The following is a 22,206-nucleotide window of genomic DNA, read 5'->3' as shown; positions in this document are numbered from 1 at the left end:
CCTGGTCTTTGCCCGGCTGCTGCACCTCACCACCCAGGCTGCACGGAAGCCCCTCTCCTCACTCTCCCTGTATTGCCAGCACAGCCCCGGGAACGTCGCCTCCACGGGGACAAGGCCCTTACCTCCCTTGTTTACACCTGTGTCTTGACGTCTATGATTAACAAAGAAACACTTCTGAAATGACAAATATGTAATTAGGGCAAGCCCTTTCCTGAGGTGGCTGAAACATGTCATAGTACATGGGACACGTATCAGAATTTCCTTCTCCTCGCCCGGCCAGGTCGCTGCCTGACCTTGGCCTTGCAATTCCTTGGAGTTGATTCTGGGTGAAGACACTGTCTCTTGAAGCCTTTTGATAAAAGGCAAACTGCTACCTGGAGGAGGAAACGGGTTGCCTCAGAGAACCCCCCCCCCACCCCTTCCCACCCAATTCTATCAGTGCAGGGGCTCAGCCTTGCTGGGGAGGCCCCCCAGGGAAAGAAAGTTCTGTCTGATGAGGAAGCTCTCCCAGCTGATGGGCTAGTCACTTCCTCTCTCTGGTCTGAGCCTGATCCTGGTAGTTAAGATCTCAGATCTGTACTTCATGAAATTGTCATTAGGGTTTAAGCTAATGATGGATGGGAAAGAGTTTTGCTAAATGTTTGAAATAATAATTCCACATTTGCATAGCCTGTCAGCTCATTATTTAACATATCTCTACCGAGCCCCTGTGCTGGGCGCTGAGTCCCCAGAGATGAAGAAAGGAAGGTCCTTGATCTTAAAGGACAAGACCTATTCTTGGTGATTGGGGGCCACAGCCCCAGGACAGCCCCCATAGTTGCAATACCCCAGTGTCTCACCAGAGGGCAGCAGACAGCTTTGCAAACACTTCCCTCCCCAGGGGAGAAAGACTGGTGAGAAAAGGGAGCGCTCTGGGGGTCCCAGAGGCCTCCTTGTGGGCCTGGGGGCAAATAGAGAAATGGGGCAGGTGAGTGGAGGAGGCTGCTCAGTAGCAGCTGTGGACTCCACAGAGCACATCTCAGTCCCCTGCATCAAGGGTCTCCAAGAACCCAAGACCCAGCCGTGGACAAGTGCTCCTGACCCCCTCTCTCAATGTGGAACAGGGACCCACTGGATGATTCTGGGGTCTCTGGGGCCTCTGGAACCTTGGAATCCAGGGTCTGTGCTGCTGGGAGGATCGTGGGGCATAGAGGGCCTCCAAGCCAAGAGATGCGAAGAAGTGCAGGGAGAGAAGCAAAGCGCCGTGTGAGCATGTGCACGTCTGTGCGCACAGCACGAGAGGACAAAGCCCCCGTGACGAGTGTGAGCTTGCGAGGGGGAGAAATCACGCAAAGAAGAATACTGCCCTAAGAAAGGAAAACCACAGAAGCAGAAGGAAAGACTGAAAGTCAAAGAACCCAAAGAGAAGAGGGTTGGCCTTCAGGGGTGGGAAGTGAGGGGCCTCGGGAGGAGTGCCCTGGGGGAGCGCCAAGGACCAGCCTGTGCAGGGAGCTGGGCCGTGGAGAAGGAAGGCCCTGCCCGCCTGGGCTGCTCGTGGCCATGGCGAAGGCAGCATTCGTGTGAGTGAGTCGTAACCTAGCACAAGAAGAGCAGAAATTCAGTGCAGACTGCGCCTGGAGCAGGACTGATTCTTGGTGGGGAGGGGGGGGGTAGCTGGTGGGGGTCAGTGAACGGGGCCTGGCAGCCCTGCTGAGTTCCAATACGGCAGAGAAGGACAGGCAACTGCTGGGGAAGGAGGAAAGTGGGCATTGAGAGGTCAACAGGAGGAGGAGGGCCAGGGGGAGGGAGCAGGCGTCAGGGGCAGGTGGAGAGTCTGGGCGCGCCGGGGAGGGCGCCCCCCTCATGGGGACACAGGCCGAGCAGCAGAAGTGTGTTGGGGTAAATGGATTTCTCAGAAAGTCAATGGAATCAATGCTGCCAGCTGAAGTCGCAGAGACTCCCTGAGTCCCGCTCCTGGAGCCAGGATTAGGCACCACTTTGTCTCCTCGGCCAGGTCATTTGGGGGCTTGGAACTGCCAGGCAGTGGCTATTCGTAAGGTAGTGACTGACTCTGGAAGCTTCCTACCTGGAGGCACCAAGCAACTCGGGCTTATAGCTTACATCAGGACAGAAGGTCACATGCCCTCACTGAGTCACTTGAGCTGCCTGCCAGTTCCTGGCGTGGGATAGGCCCTCAACGACTGCGGAATGAGCTTATACCCAATGGTCCGGGGATCTAATATGACTCCAATGGCCCGTGGAATACCACAGCTTGTGTGGGAACCCAGGCCTTACCATGCTCCAACAGGGTGACCTTGAACAAGCGACCACACCTCTCCATTCTTCCGTGTCATCATCTGCACAACCGGATTCGATGAGTCTGAGATCTGCACTCCACGGGATGGTCATGAGTGTTAAACCAGATGAAGGATGGGGAAGAGTTCTGCTGACTGCTTGAAATGATAATTCCACATTTGGATAACCTGTCAGCCTATTGATTCAACTAATCTTTACTGAGGCCTTGGGCTTCCATCCTAGGCCCTGTGCCTAGAGATGAAGAAGGGAGGGTCCCGCGCTGACAGACTCAACCCAGAGAGGAAGGCCGGATGCAGATTCTCATAATCTCTGTAGAGCGCTCCCTGCAGGCCTGACACCGGGGGGTGAGGGCAGAAACTCTCCCTTCTCTAACTGGTGCTCGGGGTTGGAAGGCCCAGGACTGGGTCCAACAAGAATTCTGGTTCAGAAAGCACAGGCGCACTCCACCCTTGGGGAGAACGCCTTGGTCAGGGAGTTATAGACAGGGCACCTTGCTCCCGGGGACCCCACCCGCAGTCAAGGCCTCACTTCCATGTCAACTGTGTGCCATTCTTCTGATAGCTAGTGGTAGCTGGATATTGAGGGTGGCCCAGGCTTTGGGACTGGTCAGTGCCTGGGAGGTCACTCTGCATTGGGAGGTCACTGGCTGGTCCAGCTACTTTGTCATCTTCAACACAAATGGGTCTGGCCCCGGGGGGCTAAGGGCGATCGTCTGTCAGCTACCGGCTGCCAGCAGCAACTAGAATTATCTGTGCCTTGCAGCTTCCTGCTGAATTCTTTGGCCAGAATCTGCACATCGTAGCAGATGGAAGGTGCTGTGTGAGCAGAGCTTTCCAAATCTCGCTGCCAACATCTTTACCTGGAAGACTTTTTAAAAGACTGATTTTCCAGGCCCTGTTCCAGAGCACTTGAATCCAATTCTGTCTTGGTGGGGCCCAGGAATTGGTATTTTAAAGCAATTTCCAAGGTAATCTTAATGCAGGTGACCCAGGACTGGCTTGCAGTGTAGACAGATACCACCAAGGGTGGCTCTTTGCTCAGGTGACTAACTTTGCAGCCTGTCCCAAATTCCCCTTGTGGCTGGGAGGAGAACTGCATCCCTGGCTGCTGAAACATCCCTTGGTTTAGAGATGGGAACCTGGCTCCCACTTGGAAGACCTGGGATGTTCCATTCTGATGCAACTAAGAAGCACAATTTGTTATGAATGAAATGCTGGAAAGAGCTCAAGGTTATTCTTCCAATGTCATTACAACTCTTGCTCTTTGCATTCCTGGGTGATTTCTGGGTGGGGGAGAGAGAGGCATGGGTGTGCGGTGCATCGAGAACTCGGCGCAACCTCGATTGTCCGTTCCTATGGGCAGGGCCTGTGTCTGTCCTGTTGTCTAGTGCCTGGCACCAGCCCGGCACATAGTAGGTATTCAATGTGTGTTTACTGAGTGATCAAATGAATGGACAGGTGGATGACCGTTTCGTGAGCAAGCAGCACGTGCTGTGTATATGTGAGAAAAAAAGATATTTGGTTCACGATGGCATGCAGTGGGAGGAAGGAGCCGTGGGGCTCAGATTTTGAAATCAACAAGGGTCAGGCGGCATTTTTCTTTGAAAGAAGAGAAACGGCGAAGAGTTCGCCCTGTGCGCTAATGGATGAGACTCAGAAGGGACACTTAACTTTTCCAAGAGAAACAAACCTCTCTGCTCTTTGGACCAGACAGTTAATATGTGTTTAGAAACCAACTACATTTTTTTTTTTCCTTCATTTGAACAGGTTCCAGGGGGCTTCTACTTTGAAACCTTTGCCTGCTTGGAGCGGCCTCGTCAGGACGGAAGCACTGCCTGCGCCGTACCTTTGCACGCACAGTGCCCTCCACGGAGAGGACCTGCTCCCGCTTCCTCTTTGTCTAAAACCTACTTACGCTCTAGGGCCACTTTAAATGCCACCTTCTCCATGATTTCCCCAGTCTCTCCGTCTCTGATTCATCACTGCGTGATATCTGAGTCCTTCCTATGACAGCTATCACTTTATTACTTGAATTGTTAGCTATTTATCTCCGTGTTTTATCTCCCCTTTCTCTCCTTTCATTCCACAAATATTTATCGTTCCTCTCTAAATGCCAAGTCGGTTCTGGGGTTCCCGAGATGAAAGATGTAGTGCAGCCTTCGGCCGGAGCTGATAAGCTCATGCGGGTGGGGGAGGGGCAGGCCGTACACTGCACAGAGGCAGGGGCTCCACCTTCCCCCTCTCGGGGTATGGGCGCCCCCCCAGCTCTGTGCCTCCGGTGCAGCAAATAAATGCTCGACTTGCGCTGTCGAGTGACTATGCGAACGGCTGCATCTCAAAGTAATGAAAGAAGTGGCATTTCTTTCCCCGTCCAGGATCCCCCTGGCTCTGTTTCCACTTACTTGCTTTCTCCCACATCTCCGGCCCCTGATCTGTGTGAATCAGGAAGGTTTAACTGTGCACTCACATTCTCCACGAAGCCCCCAGGCGCCGCCCACCCCATCCACCCAGCTGTTCGCAACCTCCCTTGGCCTTTCGCGGATGGATGGCGCATGCTCACAAGGTCCCCGGCTGGCTCTCTGGCCCCACCTTTGCCGCCTGGCACTGCCGGCCCAGGTAGGCATCCAGCTCCCCCTCCCAGCTTCTCTCAGCTTTGGAAACTAAGTCCTGAGCCCCGCGAAGAGACTTCCCTCCCTGTCCGCAGACTCCGAACGCTTAGTGTCAGGGTGCTTAGTCCTCCTTCCCTGGCACTTCCGGCCCGCCCTCCAGTCAGCAGCCGGGGTGAGCTTTGCAAAACACGTCATCGCGGTGGTTTCCAGGACGCTGAAAATAAATGGCAAGTTACTTCCTTGCTTCCTGAACTCTGGCCATGCGGGCCCCCTGGCAGCTCCGAACCAGGCCAAGCGCGTTCTCACCTCAGGACCTTTGCACCTGCTGCGCCTGCTACCTGGAATGCCCTCCCTACCCCCAACCCTATCTGGCTGGCTTCTTTTTATCCTACAGAGCCCTGCTAAGATGTTGTCTCCTATGAGAAACCTTATAGTACCCACATTATTCCCATCATTCTCTGTCATATTACCTTATTTCCTCTGCCACGCTCATCACCAATTGCAAATATTTTTCCTCATTCTGAATATATTTTTATCGTCTGTTCTACTCACCCCTTACATCATAAACCTCACAAGAGCAAGTCTGATTGTCTTGTTCACTGTTTTGTCCCTAGTGCCGTCGGTGACATATAGCGATTGCTCAATTCCCTGTGATGAATGAATGACGCAAATGTCGGGAGAAGGCTCAGAGGCCCGACTGACTTCTTCTCAGCTCATCTGACAGCAGGAAGTACTGCAGCGGAAGAACCACAGCCTCACCACTAACTCATCTATATTTACAAATCGACCGCAACGTGCGTGGTGGAGGAGAAGGGCCCTGCTGGGCCGGGGGCTGGGGAGACGGTGGTGACGACATCGGACCCAGTCCTTGTCATCACGGGACCTCTGGTCTAGTCGGGGAGGAAGACTTTGAACACCTAGGGTCAGGGCAGTAAGTGGATGAGGGGAAGTACACTGGGATATGTGACCCAGTGTGGGCAGTCAGGACTGGCTTCCTGGAGGAAGCGCCCTTTGAGCTGAATCTGAAAAGGTGAGTATGGCCTTGGCGAAGAGAGGTGGGCAAGGTGTGCGAGGGGAGGGAGCACACTTCCCTCTGGAGTCTAGATTTCCCTCACCGCCAAAATAGGGCCAGTGAGACTTGCCCAGTGCTCTCCATGACACCCCGAGCAGATGGAATGAGACAAGGGACTGCCTGGGGCTATGGGAAATGAAAGGCACCGTGTGTCTGTGTGTGTGTGTGTGTGTGTGTGTGTGTGTGGAGTAGGAGTGGTTGAAGGCTCACTGTGGCCAAGAAAGTCATGGCTGCTGTCTGGGGATAGCCATATTCTGCAGGGACCAATGAGTTTTGCCCACGCGATCACCCCTTCTCCAGGGGGGTCCATTGGTCCTCTTGTGCCTGTGCCCGGCCTGGCGAGACAGTGAATGGGGTGCGAGGGGGCAGGTGTGCAGGACAGCGGGCATGCAGGCGGCCAGCTTGGAGGACTGTCACCCATATCATACGTCCCCATTTAGGAGGTCCCTGAGAAGCAGACCCTGAGACAAGGATTTAGGAGCGAGCGGTTTATTTGGGACGATGTCCCCGGAAGCTGGAAGATGACCAGGAAGGGAAGAAAGCTGACTGAGGTGCATCATGGAGGTTCTGGGGAGGCCGCTGAGCCTCAGTCCTGCTGGGGAATTGGACCGTGGGGGATGGGGTGGGAGGGACAGTGGAGCCGTCAGCTCCTTGGCACTCCAGCTGAGAAAGTCAGCCACGACTGCACCCTCACGCCGGGGCAGAAGCCCTGCCACCCACTCCCACCCCAACCCCTCTGGGAACCCCACCGGCGGGAGGAAAAGCTCTGGGAGCCCCTGGGGTTCCTCTCGGCTGCCAGGAAACTGCTCTCTGCCAATTCCTGATCATCTCCTCAGCCTTCTCTTTCTACTTTCCCCAGCTGAAGAGGAAGCGGCTCAGACAGCTGTGGAGCTGGGACTCTCTCGAGCTGAGATGCATTAATTTGTAAATATCTTCATTTATATGTAAATGTGGAGTCCTGCTCCCCACCGCCAAGCCCTGAGGGGGGCCCCGTAGCCTCTAGAAGCAGCCCTTTCCAGCGAGGCTGCTGGGGCGTGAGCCGATTAGACTCTGAGAGAGTCTGCTCCCTCCTTCCCTTCCAGCGTGGCCTGCTCAGGGCTGGCCACTCTCCCTTGGCGCTCTCTGCCTGGAAGACCACCGCGGGCACCGAGGCTCGGGGAGCGAGTGGAGAAGAGCACTGGCCGCGAGCCAGGGCCGCTGTGTAACCTCGGGCAAGTCTCCTCCCCTCTCTGGGCCTTACACAGTGTCCGGGTAAGATGGGGCGGGATCGGTGTCTGACCAAGTTCATGTCATTTCAGCAGGGGACCCTTGGGCAAGTCCCTTGACTTTGACCCTGTCTGTAAAACCAGGACTTGTAGAAACCAACAAACACGGCAGTCCCTGTGTTCAGGGGACCGTTTATGACGATCGAATGAGGAAAAATGCATATAAGGAGGCTGGTAAGATTCAGAAGAAGGTGGTGAGGTTTGTTTGTTTGTTTGTTTGTTTGTTTTCCTAACAGAGAAGGGAGGAGGGTTTTTTTTTTTTTTCTGGGCAATAATGGCAACCACGCACCGCTTAGCACATGTGGTGGCACTTTATGTGAATTAAGGCGTCAGATCTTCATGAGGCTGCAGTGAGCTTCTTACTGTTGTCATTCCCTTCAGAGACCGAGTTACCACTCAACTCAAGACTACGCTAAAGCAAGGGTGGCGGGGGGGGGGGGGTGACGCCAGGATTTGAACTCAGGCTTCGGGACTTAAATCTCACTTAAATCCCACAACAATTGTGTGAAGTCTGCCGAGGAAGCCAGTGCAGAGAGGTTAAGGACCTCGCCCAAGGTCAGTCAGCAGGAAGTGGCTGAGCTGGGATCTGAACTAGGTCCTGGGGGGGGGGGGGCAGGAAGCTCCAGTGAGCATGGGAAGGTGGAGGTCAGGGGTTTTCTGATAGTCTCTGGGTTCCCTTCCTGGCTTAGGAACCGGAGCCAAGAAGTTATGCTAAAGCTCACACCTGAGGCTGGGGGTGGGGCACTGGAAAGGATGGGATAGGCTTGGGGTGGAGGAGGGGAGGGTGCGGGGTGGGGGGGAGCGGCTTCTCACAGGCTGGGTCACTATGCAGGGGTGGGCAGCAGCAGCGGGCTTCTGGGGCCATTCGAATGCACACTTGCTGCAAAATCAACTTCCCAGAATAGTACCATTTTCTTCTCCAAAATGAGCTTTTACCTCCATTTCCATCTTGATTGTCCCTGGCTGGTCTTACGTGTGCTTTAATATTTTAAGGCGCCTCAAATCTTCTTTAGAAGTGGGTGCAGGAGAAATCATAAATAGATGAGGGAAGACGCCTGTGTGGCCACTTGTACATCCCTTCAGAGTCCCTTTGTTTCCTCCTCCTCACCAGGTTGTCTCCAGCAAGTGGCTGGGTCTGAGCTCCTGTCATCAAGCCCAGAAAAGTCCTTGGGGGGGTAACCACACCCACCTTCTCTTCTTACAAAAGTGTGAAGGGAAGGACCACCTGCCAGAGTCCCTATGCCAGCTGCGTGTGCCCTGGGCAATCTTAATCTATTTTCTAATTTTACTCACAGAGAAAATGAGGCTCGAAGGACCAAGGAGCGCACTCAGGGTCATCCCCACTCGATTTGCAAACTTCCTGGTGCACCTGCTGTGTGCCAGGCCTTGTGCTGAGAGCGGAGGGTACTAGGTGAAGGGGGAGCATGTGCTCTGTCCTTCTGACACTCACAGTCACAGAGAGAAGCACTGGGTGTGGAGAGGGGCGCCTCCTCCTCCTGGAGGGTCAGGCTGCGTAGTGTGAAAAAGCATGCACATGTGCGTGTGTGTGCAAAATTGTTCACGTTTAGTGCCTGTGTGAAGCCATTCTTCATTAATGCAGCGAGCCCCCCTCTCATGTGGGGGGTGGGTCTTAGAGGAGTGGCTTTGGGGCAGATCAGATCTACTGAGGGTGAAGAGCATCTAAAACAGGCATCCAACAGGAGGGCTTGCTTGAAGGCTGATGAGTTTACCAGGTGACCAAAGGGAAACAGGTGCTCTGGGAAGAGGACCCAGTAAGTGTAAAGGTCATTGTAATAAAAGGGACTGGGGCCTCTAAGGGAACGTGTGGGGCCGCGGGCGCCCGTACACCTGGAGCATGGCGGGGTCCGGAGCGGGATCTGCTACCTTAAAGTCTTTGGAAGAGGAGAGGGGTAGACATATTAAGGCTCTTGCCTCCAAGGACTCTTTCCTCCTCATCCTGCCTCTGCTCCTGGCCTGGAGGCCCCTTGCTTGGGGTCTGTCTCCCTTGCCAGGCTCGGGGCCCGTGGGGGAACATGCTGACTGGGCTTCCGGGCCAGGCAGAGCTGGTTCGCACCCCGGCTCTAGCATTCCGGGCTGTGTGGCTTCAGGCACATGGCTCACCCTCGCTAGACCTCGCCTGGAAAAGGGGTTTGGAAAAACCACCTCAGAGGACTGTTGCAAGTGCCGGCTGGAGAGGCCGATGCCAGGGGTGTGCTCCCTGCGGCAGACCTCCGACTGGACCCCTTTCTGCCTCTCCTCTCCAGGGACGGGTCCCACCTCTGCAGCAGAGTCTCCAGGCCTGTCTTTTAAGCCCACAGAGGGTGACGCTGAGAACCCCTTAGAGCATCGTGGGATGCACGAGAAAGAGCTGGAGCAGCGGCACCCCCGGCCCCCAGGCCCTTACCTCACGGTGGACTGGTACACCAGGTCCTCTCGCTTGCGGTAGTTCTCCATGTGCGAGTAGTTGGTGGAGAACATGGCATCGAAGGTAAAGATCTTCTGCTTGATGGTGCCTCCGTCCATCACCTGCAACAGAGCAGAGGCAGCCGCAGGTGAGTGAGCAGCCAGCCCTGGCCACACCTCTCCTCCGGGCAGTGAGTGAGCTCCCAGGACACCGCAGAGATGTGGAAGCCAGGAAGCCCACGGCCCTGTTGCCCCTGGAGATGGCTCTGGTGGGAGATGTCACACCTGTCGCTAACATCCTCCCAGGTCATCCCCATTTTACTGATGTGTAAACTGAGGCTCTGAAGCGAAGTGACTTCCTGAGCTCCTACAGCTAGGAAGGAGCAGAGCTGGCTCTTCTCTCTGTCCCTTTCCATTGCACGAGGGGGTCCCACTCTGTGACCCCACTGGTTAGCCTTGCAGAAATGACACGCAAAGCTTGGGGAGCTGCAGACAGAGCCAGAGTGTGAATGTGTTTCGCAGAGTCAGCCACGGAGTCGCAGCCTGACCCCAAAGCCATTCCTTCCTGAGAAGAGCCAGAATGGGGGATCAGGCAGGACAGGAGGAGAGGAGGGGACCTGGGGGCCAGGGGCGGTCACTGGCGCAAAGATCTCTCAGGGAGACAAACAAGCCACGTTACAATAATTTCTGATAAATCTCGCAAAGGGTGGGCCCAGGATAGCAGGGGAGCCCGGAGGAGGTGCTGCCCCATCATGGCAGTCATAGAGGGCTTCCTGGAGTAAGAGATATTTAAGTTGCCTTCTGAAGAAAAAGCAGGAAACAGCCTGGCGAATGGCGAGAGGCTTTTTGGGGACAGCAGGAGCGAAGTCCCCGGGGCGGGTAAGACTGTGTTCTGAGCGCACGGAGCAGAGAGGAAGTGGAGCGAAAGGACCAAGGGAGTGAACCGTGTGCCACATCATGGAGACGAAGGCGCTCGGTAACCCGGGAAGGCGGGGCGCGGGGGTGCGAGCGTCAGATTCTCCCTCTGGCCTTAGTGTAAGGATGGATTGAAGGAGCACATCTGGAGCCAGGGGACCCCAGAGAAGGCTGAGGAGAATCCGATCTACTGACATGAGGGATGGAGAGAAGGGGGCAGAGTGGGGGACTCCCTCTCCTCTGGCTGCCATTGAGGCAGGCCAGGATGGCCCCATTTCACCTAGGAACACAGAGGCCCAGAGAAGTCAGGGGCCCAACCAAGTGATGATAAAGCCTGAGCTGGAAAATGAGCCCACTCAGGTGCCCAGCTGTTCACAGCTGATTAAAAGCTGGACCCAAGTGTCCTGGGCTCCCAGCTGCCCCCTACCCGCATCCCCACCACCTGCATCCCCAGGTCCGTGCTGCCTCCAGCTAATGAAAGTGTTACTCCACAAAGCAGCAAGGTATGTGTTGTCACTGTTTCAATTATTTATCTGTTTACTCGGCTGCAGTTTTCCGCTTGTCTCAGCAACTCTATTATAGACTGAAAGCTTGCAGCCTCTCGCCACTCAGCTGGGCTCCGGGCTAACAGCCTGCGATGGGAGGCCTCATGCCTGGGCCTGGAGAACTAGAATTAACTCCCCGCGGTCGAGCATGTGGAGGCAGCGGGGGAGGGGCTGAGGGGCTGTGGCCTGGGACGAGGTATCTCCAACAGGCTAGGGTCGAGGATGCTGAAAGCCACTTTGCTGGGCATTGAGCTTGGATCTGTTGCCCTTCTGAAAAGACTGTCCTAGGTGTAGCTGGGCTCCTCTGGGCACATCTGGACCTGAGGTGACTCGGACCACATCTTCCGGGCCTAGATGGCGTCGCTGCTGGTTTAGGGAACACAGACGCGATCCAGTCCAGCCAGCGTTTATTGAGCGCCGGCTGTGTGACCGGCATGGGCCACAGCAGAATGGGTCACCCTCCGCAGAATGCAAGCCCGTCAAGAATCAGGGGGCTTCTATGGGTACCTGAGTTCCCAGGGAGCCCTGGTTGGCCAGGATTAGAATGATGATGACACATTCACAAGCTCCGGGACGCCGAGGGGGATCAGCATAGTCAGAAGACTGCGTGCCACACCCTCTCGTCCTGTCTCTTGTCCCTTCTTCTGGAGCAGCGAGATCAGCTTCTCAAATAGAGGCCAAGGAGAAGAGGGAGGAAGGGGAACAAAGTACCTTTAAATGAGGGCCCTTCGCTAGAGGACAGTCAGCGACGCCTGGAGCCATTTTTGGTTGTCACCACTGAGGGTGGCGGATGCTGGCCTCTAGCAGTGGAAGCCAGGGGTGCTGTTCCACGATGCACAGAACAACTCCCCCAAAGAGTTATCGGGCCCGAAATGTCAATAGTGCTGAGGCGAGAAATCTGCTTTAAGCCCATCCCTCAAAGAGAGCAGCATAGACAGTAATTTTCCCATTTTGCAGATGAAGAAATCGAGGCTTAGAGAGGCCAAATGATTCTACCACGGCGGGCTCTTGGCAAAGCTCTGGCGCCCGGCTCAGGGTTCATGTCCCACCCATGAGTCTGAACCAGGCTGCGGGTGAACTCGCCGCCTCTCAGCCCCTCCCCTGGCCAGCTCCGTGAGAGGCAGCCGCCAGGACATTCTCCTGAAGCTATGACAGCGGGAGCATCCTGCCTGCTTGACGTAAAGCCTCACCTCCCTTTAGGTACCACCTTTTATCGCCTCCTAAAATGCGGCAGCCCTTATCGTCCCAATCTCAGATTTCACTCCATTTTTTTTTTATTATACAAAGGAGAAAAAAAATCTGTCAGTAAAACTGTCTCCTTGAATTTATTCGCCGGGACTGAGGGTTTTATTACTAGGAAAATACACCCGTACCCCACACGTACACACACGTGCCCACAAACCCCAGATAAAGCACCGAAGAATTATCTGAGTCATAAATCCCTGTTTCAGGCCAAGGGACAGGGGAGTTTCAAGGACGCACCTGGTTTTCCTTTGGTTTTATTTACATCTTTTTCTCTGGGGCCATGTCTGGGGCCTCGCTGTCAGCCTGGAGAATAAATAACTGTTTCTGTTCAACTGGTCTTAAGCAGTGGGGACAGCTCTTATTTCCATTCTAGCCTTGATGTCCACCAGCCCAGTTCACTGCAGTGGCTCTCGGACCTCCCTTGGCCTCAGGGGAAGGTACAGCAAAAGGATAGACTCTGAGTTCACTCTCAGGCCCCGGGACAGTGGGCGAGTGGCTATTTGCAAGGAAGTTATTCTGTAGTTCCCAGTGGTTAGAACCCCTTGACCAGACAGACAGAAGGGAGTGGGGGTAGGGGGTTCTCATAGGCCATGGGCAGAGGGCATGGAGTTAGGTGGAGAGGATGCTGGAAGACACGTTCCCTTTAATTCTAGAACCATTTCCCCAGGCCTCAGATGGGCTGCCACAGTTCTAGTCCCCAGGGGAGAGAAAGGAATTCCAGACATGGTCGCAGCCCATCATGATGAGCTTACTCATAGTCCAGTGCGGTCTGCACTGCCCACAGTGACCTGAGCGACCAGCATCAGGAAGACCATGGCTGACGCAACAGGTATTTGACCAGTGTTATCTGATGCCCTTGGAGGAGCCAAGAATTCCTCTGGAGGGAGGGGTGATCACAGAAGGCTTCCTGGAGGAGAGGGGCCCTCTTCAGAAAGTGCTTAGTCCCTGGCCAGCTTTTCCTGACTGTGGGAGGCTTTTCAGCAAGAAGCAGGACTGGTTTCCTCTACCTCCAGTGGAAGTTTTAATTTGTGTTACTTTGTGCTCTCGAGCAAGTCATTTCACCTCTCCAGGTCTCAGTTTTCTTGTCTGTAAGGTGGAGATAATGCAGCCTGCCTTCGTGTGAGGACTAAATGAGATGAGAGCACCTGTCGTGTGCTGGGGCCACCTCTTTTTCTGTGTCCCCACCGCCCTCCAGACCTGGGACCGCGGGGCAGAATATCTTTTACTGAAAAGCCAAAGGCTGCATACCATCAGTAAACGAAAGAAGGGTCCTGTAGTAGGTAGGAGGGACCCAAAGCCAGTGTGGGCAGCTGAGGACTGTGTGCAGGGAGTGGGGGGAGGGAGAGCAGAGGCCCAGGAGCCTGCGAGTGGTCATGGTAGCAGCCCAGAGAGGGAGCTGAGGATGCTCCGAGCTAGTGCCTGGAAGAAGGCTGGTCCTAGGGGCTCCAAGACTCTCCCCTGGTGCCATAGTGGGGTGAGACCACAAGGTCAGGGCAGACAAAGGACGACTAGCTAGTGGGTGGGGACACAGTGCTGTCCTGGAAAACCAAGACTCCAGGCTGTGGGTTTTCCCTCCCCCGGAGGGAGATGGGCTTGTGTGTTTATTCATTCGTTCCAAAGATTTTTATTGAATTAAACAGGCTCTTGAATGTGAGCTGCTCCTAGAACATAAGCTCTGTGAAGGCAGGGTCTTTATCTGTCCTGTTCATCGATTGCTCTGTGCCCAGGGGCAGACACATGGTACTCACTCGATAAATATATGTCGAATGAATGAATGAACAAATGAATGACTTGTGTCCTTACCATGTACCAGGCACTGGGGGTACCATGAGAACAGGGGAAACACTCCTCCCACAGGACTTGCCCCAGGTCAGCCTGCTGCTCCCACACCCCAACCTGGTTAGGCCTTCCTCGTCAGAGCAGCCCGGAAGATGCTCCAAGGACCAATGTGAACCTGACTTGCTCTGACTCAGGGTCCCAGCACTGATGCCGTCCACTATAGGAAAGCATCCTAGTCATGCAGAGGGCACACCTGGACCAGAGAGAGGAGGATGTGTACATGGTTATGCGAAAGGTCCAAGTTTTAACCAGTGTCTGCATGGGCTTGGCCAAGCACACGAGCTTTCCCTCCATTATGTCGTTTGGATTATAAGGACTTCGAGCTCCAGGAGCTGTGTTTCCTGGAGCCTAGCACAGTGCCTGGCACATGGTGTGTGCGCCAAAAGAAGGGTCATTGAGTAGTTAAAGTGTCCTGGGAGACATTTGTCATCAACCTCATTTTGCAGATAAAGAGTCCAAGGCTGAGAGAGGGCAAAGAGAACTGTCCAAGATCACGTGGGCAGTACGTGGTGCGAATGACCCCTCATCACAGACCAGTTAAAAGGAGAGGAGTGGGGGGACCCGTTTTTGGGAGGTTGGAGATGTGAGGATGCCTGGTGTAGTGGAAAGTGCAAAGCTTTGGGGTCATACGGCCCTTGATTCAAGTGCCAGCTCTGCCACTTTTAGCTTAAAGCTACGCGACCTCGGAGAAAGGTCTCCGTGCCTCTGTTTGCTCATCGGCAAAATGGAAACCATGACTCCTACCTGTAAGGTGCTCGTGTGCAAATTCAGCACATAAAACTGCACACGCAGAGAGCCGAGTGGATTGCCTGGCACACGGTGATAATGACAATGATGGAAATAAAATCGCTAGCATTTCTGGAGCGCCTACTATGAGCCGGGCATTATTCGCAAACATTAACTCACGTGAGTGTACGGGGCAATGTCCAGCGCCTATTGGCTGTCGCGGTAGCCCCACCCCCTTCCTCATCCACAGTTTCGCTTTCCATGATTTTAGTTACCCATGGCCGACCGCTGTCCAAAAATATTACATGGAAAATTCTGGAAACACACAGGTTCGTAATTTTAAAATTCATATTCTGAGGAGTGTGATGAAATCTCTCCCTGTCCTGCTTCGTCCCACCCAACCCTTTGTCCAGCCCATCCGTGCTGTCTGTATAATGCAATAAAGCATTGAGAGAGAGAGAGAGAGAGAGAGAGAAAGAGAGAGAGATTGAGAGACCATAGTCACATAACTAAATACAGTGTATTGTTATATTTGTTCTATATTATTAGTTATTATCATTAATCTCTTACTGTGCCTAATTCACAAATTAAACTTTAATATATATATATACTGTTCTTTCATATATATATATATATATATATATATATATATATATATATATATATATATATATAGAACAGTATATAAGGGTTTGATACTGTCCATGGTTTCAGGCACCCACGAGGTCTTGGAACATATCCCCCGTGAATAAGGGCGGACACCATATTTATTTTTACTCAGGCGCAAAGCAGGGAGGTTGGTCAGGGTGGCGGAATCTGGTGAAGTCAGGCCGCGTGGTAGGTGCTTGAGAATGGGCGGCTTTTCTCCTCCCCTCCCTGCCAGCATCTCAGCCATGATCTCCTGGAATGATCATTACGCCGTGTGGAAGGGACTGAGAAGCCAGAGACCTGGGTCCTAAGCCTCACAGGCTGTCCCTGCACTGCCCCCTCCCCAGCCTCAGTTTCCCCAAAAGGTCAGTGGGGCAGGGTGACCTTTGAAGATCATTTCTACCCTGATAACCCCTAATGTCCTGATCCTAGAAGAGCCGGCCCTGGAGGCTGCAGCGACTCACGCTCTGGTCTGGCCCACCAGGCATCGACTAGCTGCCCTGAGGCCCTGAGGCGCTCTGATCCCATCCCAGGGCCCTGGCTGCCCTGACCAGCAAATTTGGCTTCAGCCGGGCTGGACCGATTTTCAAGTGGAGCCACCAAAGCGTGGCAAACAGACTTAGTCCAGCCAGCAGAGCGAGAGCCTAATGGCCAGCCGGCTGGGGTATTTCATTTGAAAAACAAATAAGTCTTCAACTCCAGCCTCCTCACCAACAATGTCCCTGGGTGCCATCATCCAGAAGAGAAAAAAAAATAAAAAGGAAGGGGAAAAAAATCACACACACCCCCCCCCCAACACACACCCCTCAACCTCCTTCTCTTTGTGTTCCACAAAACCAATTACAGGTTGGAAATAGCTGTAATAAACTTGATATCCCACTTAGGAGCCAATCCCGCTGTGGCTGGAAAGTGTAATAGTGGCAGAGAGTGAAAAGTACTGGTGTATTTTGCCGGAGCTGTTTAAATTGCCTGCCTACATTATCCCAACTCCTCTCCAGCCAGGAAGGAATTTGCTCCCTGGGAAATGGAGCAGCTGAGGTCTCTGTGACTGGGCAGAGAGAGGGAGGGGTCGGCAAGGACAGTTTTAATGAACTGATTAGACACGGCTGACTGGGTGGTGCCTGGGCTCTCAAGTTGGGCCAGCCCCGGTTCAAATCCCAGCACAGGCGGGCCGTATAGGGTTGTCATTGGGGTAAGGAGACATTCAGTTGGATAACGCAAGTGACTGACAAATGTCGGCTAGAACATGCAGCGAGCATGAAGGAGGCTCAGTTCTGCTGTGAGTACTGGTTCTGGGTTCAGGCACGTCGCCCATGGTCTTTGTGCCTCGGTGTCCTCATCTGTAAAATGAGGGATATTAACTGAACCTATCCCCCAGAGTTGTTAGAAATACTAAAAGGAAAAAATCTACGTGAAAGAATCTTATAAAATGTGAATTTACCGCTCCGTTCTTTCTACCATGTAAGTGATGAAAAGCACATCTAGAAACTTCTGCCATGCAGACCATCTCCTAGAAGTCCATTCTCCACCTCTTTCAACCCTGCATGCCTAGCGGGGGGACTGGCACGCAGTATGTCCTTAATGAATATTTATGGAGTCAATAAAGGAGTTGTTGGATGGAGGAATGGCCCGAGGCAGACCTGTCTCCAACTAGACACTCAGAAAGGATGCCGAGGACCCTCCTCCAAGGCACCGTGCAGAGACGGCGCCATATTAGCGTTCATGAAGGGGTCACTGCGATCAAGTCCACCTGACAGCCAGGGCTCGAGCCATGCGTGCTTGAGCTTCTGTTCATTGATTAAGCTCCTCTCACAAGCTGTGCTCGATTCCGCGAGTTCAGCTGTGGACACAGCACAGGAGATACTGAAGAAACACAATCACCTCACTTAAATTTCTGCCGTGGGTGTTTTTCAACTCCTCCACTGGAACCTGAAGCTTATGTTGTATCTCTAACTCCTAGAGTAGAGTCTGCTACGTAGGGGACTCTAGGTCCTTATCTTTATATAGATGAAAAACTGGGGATGGAGAAGGGCTGTCGCTGGCCCAGGTTGCTCAAGTGGCAAGTGGAAGAGTGGAGATTTGAACCTGGGTCTGATTCCAAGGTCCAGGAAGTGGCTCAGACAGTAACGCTGGATTAAATGTTGGGTCGGGGGCAATGCAGGGAGCGGGTATTCTAGGCTGAGGGCAACTTGGGCAGGGTCACAGGAAAGAGGGAGAAGAATGAAGGTGGAGAGGAAGCAGGGGACAAAGACGAAGCCTCCTCCTGGCCCACTGTGCAGGAGGAGGGGCATAGGGTTTCTGTCTCTCTTGTTGCCATGGTGACCCTGGACCACTCTTTCCCTAGACCTCCCGCCCACCTGTTCTCCACCCTGGGTCTGGGAGCTGGGCCAGAGGAGCAGCCACTGAGTGGGGAGGGCAGGTCCCTTGGGGACCTGGGGAAGGAGGAGGCCAGATATCTGAGGACAGGAAGGGTGGAAATCCTTGAGTCAGGTGCCACCCACCTTTCTGGGCGGCAGGATGCTACCCCTACTCCGTCTCCCTTGTGAGTCCCACCTTCTGGCAGGGCTGGGCTTGGGGTAATTGGCTCCCCCCCACCCCCGTGTATGTGGGAGATCCGGTTTTGACAGAGACAGCTGGTGTCATAAATTGCCTTGTCTCATCTGGTTACTGTGCGGTGGCAGACAGCAGCGCGGGGACGCAGTGTGGGGAGTGCCGGGGCCCCAGCGGCCGGAGAAAATGACAGGCGGGAGAGGTGCTGCTGGCCTTGTGGGTTCGATACACGTGGGCGGATTCTTAGGCAAGTGTGAAGAGGTGCGTGTGGAGCTGGTGTGAGCACAGGCCCCAGGAGCGGCTGGCAGCCAGCTCGTGTGGGTAGGCATGCGTGCAAACCAGAAAGCCTGTGTTCAGGGGCTGTGTGTGTGTGTGTGTGTATCAGCAGGGGTGAGTGTACAAATCTGCGTGCTTCCGGGCTGCATGGGAGGGTGCGCACATGTGTGTGGGTCTGTGCAACAAAGTAACGGCGAGAATGTTTCCTGTCATTCTAGATGTTTGGAGACGAATATGAGGGTTTGGGTGTGTAAGACGTGTGTGCGCCTGTTCAAGGGTATGTGTCAGTTTGTGGATTTATGGTGTATGTGCACATGCGTGTGTACGTGTGATGCCTGCATCCACAGTGTAAGCCCGGTCTACACACTTTGCTCCGAGCTCCAAGCCAGAGAAGTGGGGAGATGTCAGCTAGGCGGCTTGTGTGTGATTTTCTGAGACATGCCAGATGGGGAGATGACATCGCGTCGACCCTGTCCCTTAGCCGTCTCCTACCCCCAGGCAGGCTCCTGCAAGTCAAACACTAAGCTACAGTCAGGACCAAACCCCTGAGCCTCCCAAACTCCTCCAGACACAGGCGTGGGTGCTCTGGGACCTCCCTTCCCATCTCTCGTGCATCTCCCCCGCCCCGCAAACCCATGCTTCGGGGGCTGCGGGCGAGGAGCATGGCGACAGGAAGGATGGGGCAGTTGCTGGACACTCACGCTTCTGTGCACAGCAGAATCGCCTCGATCAGGCAGGAGTGGGGTTTGGAAATGTCACTTTCTCTGGAAGCCCACCTTAGAGGTTCTAATTCAGTGGGTCCTGGGCGCAGTCTCGATTCCTCATTTTTAACAAGCCCAATCTGGTCAGTTGGACGCAGGGGTTGGGGACCACAATTCAGAGACACTGCCCTAAACCCCTGGGACCTTCCCCCATCCAGAGCCTCTTCACAGCTTTCTGAGGGGCTGTCAACAGCCGGACCTTGGTGCCCTCGGAGGCCAGCCTCTCAGAGCAGGGTACCCTTGACTGTCCCATCTAGACCTCCGACTTTACAGAAGGTCAAACCAAGGCCCAGAGAGCGGAGGGACATGCCAGGGCTACAGAAGAAGGAGGTAGCAGGGCTCAGAGCCGGGCCCTTGGCTCTGAAGTACCTCCTCTTTGCTCCCTGATGCTTGGAATCCAGACCTAGAAAGCGAGGGTCACCGTCGAGGACACCAGCCGCAGCACCAGAGCCACTCTCGCCCGCTTTCCACCCTCAGGTCAAGGCGGTCATGCCCCACTCCCTGCCGCCTCTTCCCCTGCCTCCTGACGATGATCCCCAGGACTAGAGATGGCCCCGCCCCCAAAGGGATGGCTCTTTCCCAGCATAGCCTGTCATGTCCTGGAAGTGAGGGGCTGGGATGGAGCAGGAGGAGGAGGGAACGTCATGTTTACCCATCTCATAGCTCCCTGAAGGCCGGTCCTTAGTACCTGTCCTGGGTCTTCATTCCTCTCACCCAAGTGAGCTCAGCTTCTCATTCATTCATTCATTCATTCGTTTGTTCGTTCGTTCTTACATTCAGCACCTCCTAGGGCTAGGGCCAGGTCCGTGGACAAAGGGTGGCATCAGACGTGATCCTGGCCCTTGAGGAGCTCAGAGAAAGGGCAGGGCAGGGGGATCACAAGAGAAACGTTCTCGCTCTGCCCTAGATGTGGACCAGAAATGGCACAGGGTGGCAGGGAAGAGGGCAGTGAGTTCTGCACAAGAGCGCTCACCGAGCCGTACCTTGGAGGATGGAGAAGAGTCTGCAGGGAAGACAAGAGTAGGCAGGAGGGCCCTCCAGGCATAGAAGAGAGCCAGGCAGAGGCACGAAAGAAGGTGAGGCTCGAGCGAACAGTCGTCAGGAATTCGGGATGGGTTCCGTGGGATGCGGGGCGGGATGCAGGGATGCAGAGTCCGGCTGTAGGAGCCCGGCCTGGCGGGAAGGCCCTTCAAACCTATGGAGTTTGGGTTTGGTGATGGTAGTCGAAGCCCTAGGTTCAGATCTAATTCAAAACCTCAGGGAAGTCACATCGCATCTCCGTGCCTCAGTTTCCCCATCTATAAATGAGGATAGCAGTAGTGTCCCCTCACAGATGGCTGAGGGTGACTCTAGTTCTTCCACATTAAGTGCCTGGGATACAGTGCACACTCTTCAATTGTGTGTTAATATTATTACCCGTAAAATGCTCAGGACAGTAGGTATTATTATTGCTGTTATTTTATGGGAGAGAGATGGACAGCCACTGAAGGGGTGTCACAGCTCCCACTACGGTCAGAAAGAGCTCCCTGGCTCCAGAGTGGACAATGGACCCAGGGGCAAGTAGGTCTGGACTTGGGAAGAGGCCAGAGGAATGAGAGAAGGGCCCATTTCTCCCACACATTTTTTTAGGGCTGCAACTTGATTTTAGGATCCCACGAGACTGCTGGGTAGGTGTCTGTGTGGGGGGTACAGCTGAGTCCTGTCTATCCCAATATCTGTGTAGCTATGTGTAAGGCTCTGGCTCCAATCCCCTCTCCGTAAAACCCCCCACAACGTCCTGCAGAGGCCATACTCAGCACTTGGTCCTGGTGCCCCGCCCCCCGGACTGCCCTTCAGTGAGCACACCTGTGTAGACAGGTTGTGTCCAGTGAGGGCTCATCAGAGGAACAGATGCCCAGCTGGTGTCAGTCTGGCTGACCGATGCAGTCAGAAAGGGCCGCCAGTCCGCGGGAAGGCACCTCACTGTGCCAACCTGCCCGGCCGACCACGCTCAGCAGTGATGCAGACAATCAGGCCTGTGTCAGCATGAGTGGCCGCCAGCAGACCCATGGACATGGCCCATCAGGGGCCCGCGCCAGCCTGCCCACCTGCAAACATTGCTAGGCTGGCGTATCCTGCCCACCGAAATTAGCACAAGGCATTGCAGGCAGCCCGGCCCAGTGGAGCCTGTCTCTGTCCATCTGCGGCTGCCCCTGGGAATAAGCACTTTACCAAGACCCCCCAGCGGCCCACCGGAGAAAAAGAATGCTGAGCTGGGAGCCAGGAGACCTTCTTCACATCTCTGCTCAGCCAATAACTGCTAGTGGATGTTGGGAAATTTTCACCTCTCTCTGAGCCTGCTTTCTCATCTGTTAAATGGGGCGAGGATGGCTAATCCCTAAATTCACTCCCCCGCTGTTCCTTGTAAGTGGTGTTAGCAATCGGCAAGCTCAGGGTGGCAGAATTCTGCCTTTGAGGGGTTGGTTGCATGAGGACTAGTCCAGCCCTGTCCATGTATTCTTTCCTTCAGTGAAGATTTGCCATGTCCTTCTATGTGCCAGAGACTGTTACGGGTATAGGGGATAAAACTGTGAACAAGACGAAGTCTCTCTACTCCTGGAGTCCACATTCTAGTGGGAGGAGACAGATAATAAATCATCATATTAAGGAAGATCGAAGAAATGTTTCAGATCAGGAGAACTGCCATGAGGACAATTAAAACAGAGTGATGGGCAGAGGGGTGAGGGTCATGCGGATCAGATGGCCAGAAATGCAGGGTCTGGGAGACCACATTCAAGCTGAAATCCCAGTGAATAAACGGGTCAAGCTCGCGTGGAAAGAATCAAGTTGCTTCCTGCCAGCTCCCTGCGAAGCCCTGTTTGTTCAAGGCTTCTGGCTTCCTGTGTAATTCCGGCGATGCCTCCCCCCTCACCTCCCACTGGGTCAGTGCTGTCTGTATTTTGCAGACGAGGATACAGCCTCTCGGAGAGGTGAATGGGGTTTGCCAAGGTGCCTATAGTCCCGATCCAGCTCGGCAAATGCAAGTTGACTTTCACTTTCCCGAAAACTAGCCTTAATG

At 54.2% G+C, this 22,206-nt stretch overlaps 1 protein-coding gene across 2 annotated transcripts in view; it reads right to left on the bottom strand.

Annotated features, from left to right (window-relative positions):
* IGSF21 (immunoglobin superfamily member 21) overlaps positions 1-22,206 on the bottom strand; it is a 227,148-nt gene that overhangs the window by 63,099 nt on the left and 141,843 nt on the right. For both annotated transcript variants that reach the window (XM_016128301.2, XM_016128302.2), the window contains one exon: positions 9,645-9,766. In XM_016128301.2, coding sequence (XP_015983787.1) covers positions 9,645-9,766 — 122 coding nt within the window. The remainder of the gene's footprint in view (positions 1-9,644; positions 9,767-22,206) is intronic.

This window comes from Rousettus aegyptiacus, unplaced genomic scaffold, assembly GCF_014176215.1.
Source record: "Rousettus aegyptiacus isolate mRouAeg1 unplaced genomic scaffold, mRouAeg1.p scaffold_m13_p_1, whole genome shotgun sequence".
Taxonomy (NCBI): Eukaryota; Metazoa; Chordata; class Mammalia; order Chiroptera; family Pteropodidae; genus Rousettus; species Rousettus aegyptiacus.
Note: the sequence above shows the minus strand (reverse complement) of the source record. Positions and strands in the feature narration are given on the sequence as shown.